A 16,709-nucleotide genomic window follows, 5' to 3' on the forward strand; every position below is an offset into this window, starting at 1 on the left:
AAGTGTAAGACATCATTAGAGACTATAAAGGGTCTACTTTTATTTGTGTACACTCACAATAACAACAAAACCTTGTGCTTTTGTAAAATAAAGAAAATAAAAAGGGTGAGCTGTAAGCAGTCTCTGGGTTCGCGAGCATATATCTCAAACACGTCACAACACAAACATGAAACATATGTCTAAAGAAAGCTTAAAATGTCTAATTTTAAATAAAACTATTCAAATTTAAAACAAATATTCTCCTGCAATGCAATTGGTATGAAACAAAGCAATGTACAATTTTACCTGGCTCAGCTAATTATCCCTAATGTGATTACACCCACGGGTTGAGAGGGTCTGGGGTCTGTTTTGGGCCCTGGAGAAGTTTTGACATGCCTTGACATTTGTGTTTTTTTCAGTTGCTTAAAAACACATTAATGGCTAAAGTCTGATAACACTGTATTCAGCACAAACTAGGCTACAATAATATGTGAGCAACATGTGTGTACATGTTTGTATTTTTGAGAAAAAAAAATGTATGCATGATTTTTGAAAAAACTAAATTTTTAAGTAATTGAAATAAGGCCATATAACACATACTAAACATTTGTCCACAAGACATTTGAACTGGATCTTGTAGCCTAGAGTTTTTGCTACAAAATGATGTGAAAACCATCCTGATCACTCATTTGTACAAAACAATATAGTAATTGAAATTTTGTAAGACACTTTTAGTGTTAGAAAGGTGATATGCGAGGAGGCATGAACTATAATGAATATTGATTTTAATTCACACCTGAGGAGACAAATGACCCCTCCCCTGGGCCTAAGAGAATGAATGTGAGGAGACTTAATGATCAAAATCAAGTTTTAAGTTAAAAGAAGTAATCTGACTATACATTTTCTTTACATAAAGACTTTGTTTGAAAGAAGTCTCTTCTGCTCACCAAGGCTGCATTTATTTGATCCAAAATACAGTAAACAGTGATATTGTGAACTATTTTAACAATTTAAAAGAACAGTTTTATATTTGAATATATTGTCAAATGCAATTTGTGATCAAAGCTGAATTTTCTGCATCATTGCTGTCTTCAGTGTCACAGGATCCTTCAGAACTTATTATAAGATGGTTATTGTCTAATGTGGGCATATTTAAAGTGCATTTTACTCATTTAAACTGAACACATATTTGCAAGGACAAGCTTTGTTGATGATAATGAGGCAGCATAACACTAGTTAACATATAATCTAAACATTCATATTATTTTTATATCATATTACATATCATATTTATATCATACAGCATACAATTTAAATACCTGCTTTAGCAGAAACTGCATTTAAATGTACTGTAACTAAAACTTGCTTATTAGGATATATTTCAAATTTCAATACTCTGAATCCTGGCTGGCAAGTCTGGAAACAGTCCCACTAGTAAAATATGTAAATGTTTATAAAATAGCATGTCTACTAATGAAAACTAAATGACTTACTTGTCAGAAATTTTATCCTTGGCTGAATCAAGTCTCTCTTCAAAATACAAATGTTCATTGGAGTCCCGCTCTTCTTCTAAGGAAAATTGTAACTCTTCGTCACTATCCAGGAGTTTTCTCACTTGTGTATCATGCTGTCTTTCAAATGCGCAGAAAAGTGAATGACTTTGTTTTTACGGCACAGTCGGGGGCGTTTACCATTTGATTTGATCGTCTCAGCACATTGCCGTATGAATGGCGCACTCTGTTGGTGGTTGTGATCACATTAGAGATATATAGCTGAGCCAGTAGAAACATTTTGTTTCATACAGATTACATTGCAGGAGAATTTTAAATTTGAATTGTTTTATTTAAAAGTAGACATTTTAAGCTTTCTTTAGACATATGTTTCATGTTTGTGTGATAAGTTTTCACGGAGTTTCAGTTCATTTTTGTGACGTGTTCCAGATATATGCTCGTGAACCCAGAGACTGCTTACAGCTCACCCTTTTTATTTTCTTTATTTAACAAAGCACAAGGATTTGTTGTTATTGTGAGTGTACACAAATAAAGGTAGACCCTTTGTAGTCTCTAATGATGTTTTACACTTATCTGTATGCCCCAAAATGATGGAGAATGTTATGTTGTTTCCGCTGTAATGACGAAACATTTCCAGCAGAACGGGCCGGCGCGTCCGTCGACCCCAGAGGGTTAAACGCACCTGACGTTTTTTTGCCCACTTGTCTAAAATCCTGTTCTAACCACCTGGCCCCCATCTTCACACTGATCTTCAATAGATTACTGGAGCAGTGTGATGTTCCATGCTGCTTCAAATGCTCAATCATCACTTCTGTCCCAAAGAAACCCAAAATCACTGGACTTAATTACTACAGACCTGTTGCTCATGAACTCATTTGAGAGGCTGGTGTTGGCCCACCAGAAGGACACTGAACCCTTTCTAGATCCCCTTCAATTTGCTTATTGAGCAAACAGGTCTGTGGATGATGCAGTCAACATGGTATTGCATCATATCCTGCAACATCTGGACAGACCAGGGACATATGCAAGGATCCTTTTTGTGGACTTCAGTTAGGCTTTCAACACCATCATCCCAGCTATTCTCCAGACTAAATTAAACCATCTCTTTTCCCACGTCTATCTGTCAGTGGATCACCAGCTTTCTGACAGACAGGCAGCAGCTAGTGAGACAGGGGAAATTCACTTCCAGCACATGTACAATCAGCACTGGTGCCCCCCAGGGATGTGTGCTCTCCCCACTACTCTTCTCCGTGTATACAAATGACTGCACCACCAAGGACACCTCTGTCAAGCTCTTGAAGTTTGCAGACGACACTACTGTCATCGGCCTCATCCAAGATGACAATGAGTCTTTATACAGAAGGGAGGTTGAATGGCTGGCTCACTGGTGTAGTCAAAACAACTTGGAGCTCAAAACGGTGGAGATGATTGTGGACTTTAGGAGGAACGCAACAATATTGACTCCCCTCACCATTCTAAACAGCACTGTGGCAGCAGTGGTTCCTGGGCACTACCATCTCACAGGACCTGAAGTGGGAGACCCACATTTACTCCATTGTGGAAAAAGGTCCAGCAGAGGTTGTACTTCCTTTGCCAGTTGAGGAAGTTCAACCTGCCACAGGCGATGCTGATACAGTTCTACTCAACAGTCAAAACTGTCTGGTTTGGTGCAGCTACGAAATCGTATATCAGAAGACTACAAAGGACCGTTTGGACTGCTGAAAGGATTATTGGTTGCCTCCTGCTATCCCCTAAAGAACTGTACACTTCCAGAGTGGCTGGAAAAATCACTCTGGACCCACTCACACAGCCCACTAAATTTTTGAACTGTTGCCTTCTGGCAGGTGCTACTGAGCACCAGAGCCATCAGGCACAAGAATAGTTTTTTCCCTCATGCCGTCTCATGAACAGTTAAAACTGCCCCAATGGCAATAATTAATTTTCAATGCACAGCTTAGTCTATTTATATTTATCCAACATACCAAATCTCTTCTGCCATTACATTCCTTTGCTTCTGTATATAATAGATTTGTATTTGTAAATTATACACATATATATATATATACATACATACATACATTAAAATATATAATCGTGATTAATCACATTACTTCTCAGAATTATTCGTGATTTGCGCAGATTTTAAAAGTGATGAAATTTGATATACTTCTTATCCTGTCAAAATGCATTTAGTTTCTTCTTGGGAAAGAAAACAAAACAATATGCAACAATGTTTTATTAACATTTTCCAAACAAAGCCTTACACAGTATAATGATAGAAATTATTTCAAGTAACATTAAACTGATCCCAATTCCCAAAGTTTCAACAGGAGGTTGACTGATTGACAGAACTTGTCCCCATTAGTCGCATATTCATTGCAATGCACATTAAATCTCTTAAACCCTCATCCTGCTCAATATTAATCCATTGGCAGTCTGTGGCTATCCTCTTCGCTACAGCAATCGTGAAGTTTAATTAAAATGATTTGCATCAATGCACCGCTCGACATCATCAAGAGGCACTTTGAACGCCATATGAAAAGTGCTGCAGACTATGTCCATGTTTGAAATGTCATACTACCATATTGGCTGTTAAATGAGAGTTGAGACTTTAAGTGCTTCTGTGGTAATTAAATCCCACCTTACAAAGGCTGCAAAGTACTTCAAGTCCACAAACAAGTTTATGATGCTTGATGATATGATGATAACTGCTGAAAACTTGGAATTTACTAATTTCATTTGCCAAAAATCTTTAAATTGCATATACACTGGCAAAAGTGGTAAAGTGTAATTATTACACTGAGGAACTTTTTATCCAATAAAATCTTTAAAAAAATTTTTGGTGTAACCTAATGTAATTGTGTCAGACATATTAAATTATATTTTTCATTTGAAAAAATAAGATTTTATTTTTTTAGTTCATTTAAATGTTACATCATGAAACATACATTTTGTTATAAAACATTTTTACATATACATTGTTTACGAAATTGGTAATTAGGGAATACTGTATTAATCAAACAGTACTATTCAATAATATTCAAAGGCAAGACGCAATAACTGCACATTAAGTTTGACGGCAAAAATAGAAAACTCTCACTCCAGGCTGGATAGCTTCTTTTTTTATATATATATATATATAAATGCCATCTTAAACTGAACATTATAACACATAAACTGGAGCTAATTTTATTTAACCAACCTACTACTTAGTCAAACTCTGACAGTCAAGTCATTTTTATTTGTGTAGCACTTTTCACAATAAACTACTTTTACAATCACAAAAAAAATCATACTGTAATGTTATAGTTGTCTTGATGTCCCAGCAAAAAATCAGTATTTATGTATTGTATCTAATAATAGTCATTCTATGGAGACTTGGAAGCATTGAGAATTTTAGCTTTTTCCCCCTAATATTTTCCTTTTACCTCTTGTTATTATTGCTGTGAGTGATTCACACAATCATCAAAGTGGAAAAATGGCTGTTATGGCAATAAGCCCACCAAAATCTGCCAGTGCCCAAAACATTTAGAGTTGCACCGGATGTAATAATCAGAGGTTGCATTAACCAAATTCTCCATCATTTGCCAACATCGATATGTACAGTAATTCCAAACGCTGTCCATAATATTGACAAATAGAAAATAAAATATTAAACACTTGTAAACCTTAGAACTCATTTAGTAAATGTTTTAATTCAAAGCGACTTCAAAATGTAACTAGCAATTTGTCATACAGAAGTCAACAATATCTATAATATCTCACTACAAACTTCCAATAATATTTAGTTATACAGAAGCTAGAGCAAAAGAAGAGAGGAGAGATTTTGCCATTATGCTTGTGGAATAGTCTTCAGCTTTTTCTTGAATGTTGGGATGGTTTCAACAGATCAGGTGGAGTTTGGATATAGAGGATCAAAGAAAGTGAATGATTCAGAATGGACTTTATTGCGATGGGTCCAGGAGCCACTTGTTCATTGATTGCAGAGAGCGAGAGGGGACAGACATAGAGGAGTGTGGAAATAAATGGGGGAAAAGCTTCCAGAATCAAGATGGTTGAAAAAGTGGTCAGGCACTGTTGCACTCTATTGCGGTCTTATATATTCCTTGTATGGAAAACAGAGCATTGGACATTCTGCCAAAGACCACTTTTTGTTGTCTGCAGAACAAAGAAAATAATTTGAATTCGGAATGACATGAGGGTGAGTAAATGGTGACATTTGGGTGAAGTATTCCTTTGAGTATAGTTCAATATATTGATGTTCATGTATAGTTTTCTCTCTCCATGTTTGTGTATATATGTGTGTGTAGTCTCTATATCAGTGCCATCCTGCTGGTATTAGCAGGCACTCTTCTCTGAATATTCCAGAGTTTGTTTCTTCTGAGGCACGATCGCTGCTGGAACAGGTACATCAGCACAAACACTCCATTATCATCAACACAATAATACATTGATCATTCAAACTGAATTATGATGTATCTGGTTTTTCATTTAATATTTGGATCCATGGATTTGTGCATCCTTTATATATTTTCAAATTTTTTTAAATATTATTTTTAGAATTACCATCTACAATACTTATTTTTGAGGGACGACAACTGTCTGTGTGCCAAAAAAAATTTTTTACACCATGTTACACACTGTTGATTCAAATGGGAGTGTTTTAGATTTGTCATGCCGCACGCTTTCAGAATGTATTGGGTCATACATGGCAAACATTGCAGGTGAGCGGTGTGACATTGCTTGTCTGAGATGATTAAAATTACTGATGGTGTTTTCCGTTTTTTTTCTAAGGCCTGATTCACATAAAAGCAGTGCATAAGCAGTGCATATTCCTTTGCTACACCGAAGCTCTGAAGCTTGTGTCCAAAAAATGACACATTCCACATTAACTATGTTTCCATCCACTGATTTTTTTATTTATTTAATTTTAATTTAGCGCATCAACATAAAGTTGATGGAAACATGTTCTTGTGGAATGTGTCATTTTTTGGGACACAAGCTTCAGATAATGAGTCTTTAAAAGACACATTATCGTTATTCTTGATGGAGGTTTGTCCAGACTTTTAATGTACTGTGTGTTCCCAAGCCGGTAAAGATTATGACGTGTTTTACCAAAGCACCATTAAAAAAAGTATAATAAAATAAACATTTTATATTAATCCTGTGTCAAAATTAAGTTAAAAGCAGCTTTACAAAACAAGTCATACTGTATTGTTATAATTGTCTTGTTGTCCCAGCAAAAAAAATATATATAGTAAGTGCCATTAAGCTTGTGGAATGGTCTTCAGCTGTTTCTTGAATGTTGAGATGGTTTGGAAGCTAAATGTACGCAAAAACAGTTTTTGTAATGCAGAAATTTTGTCTTATGACAGAATTTACATAATATTTGGACACTTGGACTAATGAGGAGACTCGAGTTTTCCTCAATTTCTTTAAAAGACATATTACCTTTATTCTTTATGGAATTTTTCTAGACTTTGTATGGGCTGCGTGTTCTCGGGCTGGTAAAGATTGCGGTGTGTTTTACCAAAACAGTAATAACCTTAAGATTAATGACCAATGTCTTTGAAGTCCATCCTGGATTAACTGCAGAAGTTCACATAGAAGCAATTGTCCTTGTTAATTGGCTGATGAAGGCTTTTGTTGGTAATTTTTAGTCTATGCATTCCATTTCAAGATCGTAATCCATCAATAGACCGAGGTGATGCAGGCAGAGATCGTGGATGTGAAACGCAGTTCAACCTGGCCGGTAATTTCGGTGAGGTTCAGTGTGGTCCATCCTAAATCCAAGGTTCAGACAATGGCATATGAAGTATCCCATGTCTTATGGTTGGATTTGGCATCAGTTCATCCTCTGAAGTCCATCATAATACACTGAAGTGATGTTTGGCTGGCACCGGCTACATTTAGTCATCATCATTCAGCGACATGTAGCAGTGGAGTCCAACACGAACCAGGAATGGTGCTGGATCCAGCCGGTTCTGGTGACTTCAGGATAGGAGTCCCGAGGTTGAGACAGGGAAACAAATAAAATAATATAAGCATAGATGCCATTCAATTTATTGCAGAGTTATAAGTCATGATCAATGTTTCTGCAGACCCAACTAAAGCAGTCTAATTGTGGGTTGGAGGATAAATTAGGTGTATACTTGGCTAAATAGATGAGTCTTTAGTCTAGACTTAAACTGAGGGAGTGTGTCTGCATCTCGAACAGGGTTAGGGAGACTCTTCCATAGTTTAGGAGCCAAATATGAAAAGGATCTTCCTCCTTTTGTGGATTTTGATATTCTAGGAACTATTAACAGGCCAGAATTTTGCGATCGTAATGAACGTGATGGAATATAGCGTGTAGAAGGTCACTTAAGTCCTGCGGAGCTAGACCATTCAAAGCTTTGTACGTAGTTAACAGAATTTTTTAATTAATATGGAATTTAAGAGGTGCCAATGTAACGATGATAAAATGTGGCTAATATGATCATATTTCTTGGTTCTCGTTAGCACTCTGGCTGTTGCATTTTGAACCAATTGAAGTTTATTTATTGATCTTGCTGGACATCCTCCCAGTAATGCATTACAATAATCTAGTCTTTAGTTGTAATCTAATCATTAGTTTTTCAGCATCAGCATCTGAGAGCATGTGCCTTAATTTAGCAATATTTCTTAGGTGGAAGAATGCTGTTCTACAAACATTGGTAATTTGATTTTCAAAGGACAGATTGGTATCAAATATAACAAGTTCTTTGCTGTTGAAGATGATGTAACAATACATCCATCGAGAGTCAAATTATATTGTAGTTTCTTATTTTTAGAGATTTTGGTCCAATAATTAGTTTTGTCAGAATTGAGTAGAAGGAAATTTCTGGCTATCCAATCTTTTATTTCATTGATACACTCTGCTAATTTGGAGAATTTTGAAATCTCATCAGGTTTTGAAGAAATATAAAGTTGTTTATCGTCGGCAAAGCAGTGGAAACTTATTCCACAATTCCTGATAATATCTCCCAGGGGAAGCATATACATGTAGAAAAGCAGCGGCCCTAAAACTGATCCCTGTGGCACTCCATATTTATTTACTTTTGTTTGGTTTGACAATTCCTCATTTACATAGACAAAGTGGTAGCGGTCTGCTAAATATGACCTAAACCATGCCAATGCAACTCCACAAATGTCAACATAATTCTTTAGCATATTCAAGAGAATGTCATGATCTATCGTGTCGAATGCAACACTAACTACTTCTCCATTTCTACATTATCTTCTGATATTTCCTGCTTTTGCAATTATGTGGAATTAAGCAGAAAGCTGGCCAATTTAAAAAAAACAATCTCGATACTCTCTACATTTTACACAAATGTTGGGACATCTGGAATGCGAAAGATAGGCTACACAATTTGCGGTATACACAAACATTTGTATGTATCTAATTGAGGCATTGATGTTGATGCTGTATAGGCAGTCATGAGTTAATAAGTACCCTTTGTGACGTCACAATATTACGGAAGTAGAGAACGAGGCATTTTGGCAGCTTGGTTTCAATAAATGCTTTTATTGCATTGGGGATTAAGTTTTGAGTTCTGACATTTTCATTAGGTATTTATAGTAGAAAGACCTCTAATAGTCAAAATATCAAGGAAAATTGTATTCCTCATAACATGACCCCTTTTATTAGCCATCTCTATTTGTGACACCCTCTGCTTCCAAACTGACCTTTCGCACTCCCATCCGTCAAACGGTGCTTTCCCTAGTGCAGTGTATCTCAACTGGTAGGTTGCGAACCAAAAGTGGGTCGGGTCACCGGTCTATTCAGACTGGGTCACGGATAGCTGGAAAAGAATAATGCCATGGTTGTGCTATCGAAACATTTTCAGCGCCCGCCCAAGCAAATTGAAGGATAATCTCATGTTCAGCTAAATGCTTCTCATCTACACAGCGATATTTTTGCGGTGCGATTAAAGCTTTTGCGCATGCATACCAGAACCAGCCGGGCTTTCCTCGATATTGCAGCGTGCCGACCTCAAAACTGATGTAACCGTTTTATTTGTAGTAAGAATTTTCTACTTTAAAGCGCTATGAAGGTAGTCAAGTAAAACCTTTCAAACAGTAGGCAGCCCAAAATGCCAAACATCACTGAGGGTGAAAAGAGAAACATGATGATATTTTATTTTTTTATTTTTTTTGTAAGTTGTTTTGTGTTTTCTTTTTTCATTACACATTATCACCTTTACAAAGATGTTTCACGATTTTACAGTAGTAAAAGTAACTGGGATATTTTATAAAAATGTTATAGTTTTATATTAAATATGTTACATAAAATCTATTAGATTAGAATACATATTTTTAACAACAGTAGTTGTAGATAAAATTCTAAATGTGTTTCAGCTACTATTTATTTTTTTCATAAATACTATCATTTATTATTATTGTTATTATTATTATTAGACTAGCTACACTGACCTAACCATGGTAATGGGAAGTCATCAATGGGCTTACTTGTGCTTACATATCACTGCATTGTAAATATAAGGGCAAGTATATAACAGGCTTTAAAGTCTGGACCTCCACCAAAAATTATTATGTTTTCCTCCAGTGTAATAATATATGTTCTGTTTGAATGATGTTTTCAATTAGGTAAGATAAAAGAAAATCTGACCCAGGATACATTAAATACAGGTTACGTTTTTACTATGGTGAGTCACCACATATATACATATAAACACACTGGTGGCCAAATGTTTGGAATAATGTACAGATTTAGCTGTTAAGGAAATTGGTACTTTAATTCACCAAAGTGGCATTCCACTGAGCTGAATGGACCTTATCCCACAGTCAACAGTGCATAGCACAAACCAAGCCATGAAGTCCAAGGTATGAGCACAGTGGCCTCCATCATCCTAAATGGAAGAAGTTGGAACCACCAGGACTCTTCCTAGAGCTGGCCGCTCGGCCAAACTTAGCAATCGGGGGAGAAGGGTCACTCTGACAGAGCTCCAGCATTTCTCTGTGGAGAGAGGAGAACCTTCCAGAAGAACAGCCATCTCTGCAGCTCTCCACCAATCAGGCCTGTATGGTAGAGTGGCAAGACGGAAGTTACTCCTCAGTAAAAGGCACATGACAGCCTGCCTGTAGTTTGCCAAAAGGCACCTGAAGGACTCTCAGACCATGAGAAACAAAATTCTCTGGTCTGATGAAACAAATATTGAACTCTTTGGCCTGAATGGCAAGCGTCATGTCTGGAAGAAACCAGGCACTGCTCATCACCTGGCCAATACCATCTCTAGAGGAAAGATTGGTGGTGGCAGCATCATGCTGCGGGGATGTTTTTCAGCGGCAGGTACTGGGAGACTAGTCAGGATCGAGGGAAAGATGAATGCAGCAATGTAAAGAGACATCCATGATGAAAACCTGCTCCAGAGCATTCTGGACCTGGGGTGAAGGTTCATCTTCCAACAGGACAATGACCGAAGCACACAGCCAAGGAGTGGCTACAGGACAACTCTGTGAATGTCCTTGAGTGGCCCAGCCAGAGACCAGACTTCAACCCGATTGAACATCTCTGGAGAGATCTGAAAATGGCTGTGCACTGACGCTCCCCATCCAACCGGATGGAGCTTGAGAGATCCTGCAAAGACGAACGGGATAAACTGCCCAAAAATAGGTGTGCCAAGCTTGTAGCTTCATACTCGTAAAGACTTGAGGCTGTAATTGCCAAAGGTGCTTCAACAAAGTATTGTTCAAAGGCTGTGAATCCTTTGTACATGTTTTTGTTTTATATATATATACATTTGCAAAGATTTCAAACAATCTTCTTTCACATTGTCATTATGGGGTATTGTTTTTAGAATTTTTAGGAAAATAATGAATTTAATCAATTTTGGAATAAGGCTGTAACATAACAAAATGTGGAAAAAGTGAAGTGCTGTGAATACTTTCTGAATGCACTGTATGTATGTATGTATGTATATATATATATATATATATATATATATATATATATATATATATATATATATATAATATATATACAGTGAGGAAAATAAGTATTTGAACACCCTGCTATTTTGCAAGTTCTCCCACTTGGAAATCATGGAGGGGTCTGAAATTGTCATCGTAGGTGCATGTCCACTGTGAGAGACATAATCTAAAAAAAATCCAGAAATCACAATGTATGATTTTTTAACTAATTATTTGTATGATACAGCTGCAAATAAGTATTTGAACACCTGTCTATCAGCTAGAATTCTGACCCTCAAAGACCTGTTAGTCTGCCTTTAAAATGTCCACCTCCACTCCATTTATTATCCTAAATTAGATGCACCTGTTTGAGGTCGTTAGCTGCATAAAGACACCTGTCCACCCCATACAATCAGTAAGAATCCAACTACTAACATGGCCAAGACCAAAGAGCTGTCCAAAGACACTAGAGACAAAATTGTACACCTCCACAAGGCTGGAAAGGGCTATGGGGAAATTGCCAAGCAGCTTGGTGAAAAAAGGTCCACTGTTGGAGCAATCATTAGAAAATGGAAGAAGCTAAACATGACTGTCAATCTCCTTCGGACTGGGGCTCCATGCAAGATCTCACCTCGTGGGGACTCAATGATCCTAAGAAAGGTGAGAAATCAGCCCAGAACTACACGGGAGGAGCTGGTCAATGACCTGAAAAGAGCTGGGACCACCGTTTCCAAGGTTACTGTTGGTAATACACTAAGACTTCATGGTTTGAAATCATGCATGGCACGGAAGGTTCCCCTGCTTAAACCAGCACATGTCAAGGCCCGTCTTAAGTTTGCCAATGACCATTTGGATGATCCAGAGGAGTCATGGGAGAAAGTCATGTGGTCAGATGAGACCAAAATAGAACTTTTTGGTCATAATTCCACTAACCGTGTTTGGAGGAAGAAGAATGATGAGTACCATCCCAAGAACACCATCCCTACTGTGAAGCATGGGGGTGGTAGCATCATGCTTTGGGGGTGTTTTTCTGCACATGGGACAGGGCTGACTGCACTGTATTAAGGAGAGGATGACCAGGGCCATGTATTGCGAGAATTTGGGGAACAACCTCCTTCCCTCAGTTAGAGCATTGAAGATGGGTCGAGGCTGGGTCTTCCAACATGACAATGACCCGAAGCACACAGCCAGGATAACCAAGGAGTGGCTCTGTAAGAAGCATATCAAGGTTCTGGCGTGGCCTAGCCAGTCTCCAGACCTAAACCCAATAGAGAATCTTTGGAGGGAGCTCAAACTCCGTGTTTCTCAGCGACAGCCCAGAAACCTGACTGATCTAGAGAAGATCTGTGTGGAGGAGTGGGCCAAAATCCCTCCTGCAGTGTGTGCAAACCTGGTGAAAAACTACAGGAAACGTTTGACCTCTGTAATTGCAAACAAAGGCTACTGTACCAAATATTAACATTGATTTTCTCAGGTGTTCAAATACCTGAGAATTTGAACACCTGAGATGCAGCTGTATCATACAAATAAATAGTTAAAAAATCATACATTGTGATTTCTGGATTTTTTTTTTTAGATTATGTCTCTCACAGTGGACATGCACCTACGATGACAATTTCAGACCCCTCCATGATTTCTAAGTGGGAGAACTTGCAAAATAGCAGGGTGTTCAAATACTTATTTTCCTCACTGTATATATATATAATATATATATATATATATATATATAAAGCAACAGGTGCAAACTACTTGCCTATTATTTCAAATAAGACCTCTGTTGGGCTTGATGCAAGTTTTACAAGAAGTGACGTACAAAAACAGAATTTCTATTCAGAAAAATGAATGAATGTGTTAAGCAGCTTATAGCTATGATTTGGGTTTGTGTCTTACATTTGCATGTAATGTGATTCCTCACCTTTTGTAATTAAATTTTGCAATTAATTTGAACAACTTGGTAATACTTATCAATGGCCAACTCCCAATAATCATTTATCAATCTATGGCTGTTATTAAAGACCATCTTCAACATGGTAACCCATAAATAACTTTTTTTCATGCAACATGTCGGGGAAGAACACAGCTGATTTCCGTTCAAGTGTGCATATCCAAAGAGGTGCGGCAAATTCAGTTGTCGCTTTAAAGTAGTGTCATTCATGAAAAACCTACCTCTACTTGATTATGATTGCTAAAATCTTGAAATATCCTGAGGTGGCCTCATCCACCATCATTGAACTTCTAGCCAATAGGCAGGTGTAATTTCTCCATTGAGTTGCAAGAGCGTCAAATATGCATGAGAAAAAAAACACGGATAAGTCCTGGCAATAATCAAGACTTGAGGTTCACTGTCATTTCCCCATTTTCAACATGTTCTGTTACATCTTTCCCCTCTTTGTTGTTATTAGATTGCCTTACTAACGTCCATTGCTAAAATCTACAATAAACACCTGCAGATCACTTGCTCTTCAACATACTGGTGGTGGGTGTGGCAGCTCGCTGCTCTGAACAGGATTGAACACATTTTCTGTCAATTTTGGCTATTTGAGTGAATGATTGTTTGTTTGTGACATTTTCTTTATTTTAGTTGCATAAGCAATGGAATTGTTTAATTTTAAAGTTTTAAAACCCACCTTATCTGGCAACACTGGTGGTGTTAAACGGGTGTAAAGCTTCTTTTTGAGTGTCATGTGATGTGCCTTCAGCACACATTTCCATGTGCCACAGATCTGAATCTAAATGTCTTTGATTGGTCATTGTATTAAAATGCTCCTCAGACATGTCTGTGATTGGTTACAACACTACAACATAAATGTAATGCTTAATCGTAGTCTTGATTGTTATTCCATCAATTGTGCAACCCTCGCCTGACTGTACATTATCCTTTACATACATTTGTGTGTAGTTATTGCAGTATAATCCAATGGAGCGGTTGGGTGCTGGAGTGGCCGGTGTGGAGGATATAAAGTCTCATCCATTCTTCTCTCATGTGAACTGGAACAATTAAACGATCAGTCGCTTCACTGGAAACATCTGAGCTGTTTGAAACATCTAAAACAATGTCATAAATACTGAAGTGCACGTTTATTGGACATACACCACATTTTACAAAGGGCCTATGAAAATCTCAGCTACTCAATTTTATTTCATCATTTTCACTTTTCTGCAGTTCTGTTAACTGGTCATTATTTATGAGGTAAAATGGCATTTTTGTAAAGGTTTTATTGTAAAAGCTAGTGAAAAAAACTAAATTCTTTGTAAAAATGAGCTGAATACATTTGTTTGAACTAAAATGTACCCATATAAAACTCAAAACCCATTCAGATGTCACTTTTTAAGGATTCGAAAACATTTTATGCAGAGGTGTAAGTACTGCCTCCGCTAACAGCCTGCACACTAGACTTACTGTATATTATATACAGTAATATGTTATAACATCAATATATATTATATAAATGTACAGTATACACATATGAGAGATCAAACAAAACTGTATATCAAATAATTTTGCTTGTTTTAAATTTTGTGATTACAAAAAGCATCTGGCAAACTTAAATGCATGTATGAACAGATATTTTTAGCATTTGTTGTAGGGACATTTAAATATGCATGATATGTGATACTGGTCAGTGGACAAGTAAACACTCCACATTTACCCTACTAGCTCATCTGATGTTCTGTGTTTAATAAAAACTCTCAATGACTCAATGAGATCATATTGGTGCTTTCACTTGCATGTGCTAATTTCTCAGGGCCGTTTACACACAATGCATTTTCTGGATGAACAAATGTGCCGTATTAATACATTAATTAAATCCATCAATATACATGTAGAAATATTTTGAATATGTATTATTAAATACAAGTTTCCCTGTTATTTCCCAAGTTTACTGTTTCATATAGCCCTGAAGTGCATTAAGGTAAATTATTTGGCGAGCTATCCACAACAGAGGGGTTCGTGCCCAGGACTGGGCTTGAGCTCTGAGATCTCCTCTGGACTATATGTCTTAGTTAAGTCTGACTGACTTATCTTTGTTACTGTTAGCAAATACAATTACAATGGTTCATTGTTAATTAATGTTAGTTCATATTGCATATAAAAAAAATCCAAAAATAGTACAGAGCAAGTGGCATATCGGAAGATACCTAAAAAACTGAGATCTGGGGATCCCAAACTATTGAACCATATTTTCAAAGGATTTCATCACACCATCTCTTAAAGATCACAGAGTGTATTAACCCCCCTTGTGATCCACTCTGACCAACAAAAAGAGGACTTAGTAATGCATAGTTAGGGGTTTAGCCATAGACTCAAGGCAACATTTAGATAAATATCTGAATTAAACACTCTGGACACTTTTGTCCATACTGAGTGCAAATGTGACATAACGGGGTGTGATTTAACTTCTCTGGTTAGATTAATGGAAAGACTTTGCAATGGCAAAATAGGGGCAAGAACATCTTGTTCAATGCAGCACCAGGGAGGGGCTCTTTCAGGTGAAAGCAACCAATGAGCCAATGATGTCTGAGAATCTTATGTAGGCCAAGCCCACCCCTGTCAATCGGCCTATGCAGCTTATTCAAATGTAATTTGGGGCGCTTACCACTCCAATTAAAAGACTTCACTGAAATAAGAGAGGGGGACATCTACCGGGAGAGACTGTAGCAGGTAGTTACATTTTGGAATACAGTTCATTTTAATATCATTATCCTTCCCAATCATTGATAAATGTAATGAAGCCCACCTGTCTACATCGCCAGAAAATATTTTTATTAAAGGGTCAAAATTTACTCTAACTAAATCAGACAAATTTGTTGGGAATAAAATACCCAAATACTTAATGTCCTGTTTGGGCTACTGGAAGGCGCCAGGCTGAAATGCGGTTACTGGACCGTACACTGCTTCAGATTTAGACCAGTTGACTTTGTATCCTGAGAATTTGGAAAAGGAATTACTAATTCTGTGGAGGCAAGGCTTTATCTTTGTTACTGTTAGCAAATTTAGTAGGGTCAGAAACGAATAATAAAATATCATCAGCATAAAGCAGAAACTTATGCGCCATGCCTGGATAATCATCATCCTTTCTTATCATGTTTGCTAATGGTTCCTGGGCAAGACAGAACAATAATGGGGAAAACCTTTTCAGAGACAAAATAATCTGAAATTAATACATTTGTTTCTACCGCTGCTATAGGGTGTCTATAAAGTAACTTGATCCAACCAATAAACACTCCCAAACCCATACATTTCCAAAATCTTAAAACAATAAT

At 37.1% G+C, this 16,709-nt stretch overlaps 1 protein-coding gene across 7 annotated transcripts in view; it reads left to right on the forward strand.

Annotated features, from left to right (window-relative positions):
- Window positions 1-15,141, forward strand: part of rps6kc1 (ribosomal protein S6 kinase polypeptide 1) — a 167,785-nt gene extending 152,644 nt beyond the window's left edge. For all 7 annotated transcript variants that reach the window (XM_052098579.1, XM_052098583.1, XM_052098581.1 and 4 more), the window contains 2 exons: window positions 5,801-5,896; window positions 14,344-15,141. In XM_052098579.1, coding sequence (XP_051954539.1) covers window positions 5,801-5,896; window positions 14,344-14,445 — 198 coding nt within the window. In that variant the 3' untranslated portion in view covers window positions 14,446-15,141. The remainder of the gene's footprint in view (window positions 1-5,800; window positions 5,897-14,343) is intronic.
- The last annotated feature ends 1,568 nt before the right edge of the window (window positions 15,142-16,709 follow it).

The sequence above is a fragment of the Xyrauchen texanus genome, chromosome 30, assembly GCF_025860055.1.
Source record: "Xyrauchen texanus isolate HMW12.3.18 chromosome 30, RBS_HiC_50CHRs, whole genome shotgun sequence".
Taxonomy (NCBI): Eukaryota; Metazoa; Chordata; class Actinopteri; order Cypriniformes; family Catostomidae; genus Xyrauchen; species Xyrauchen texanus.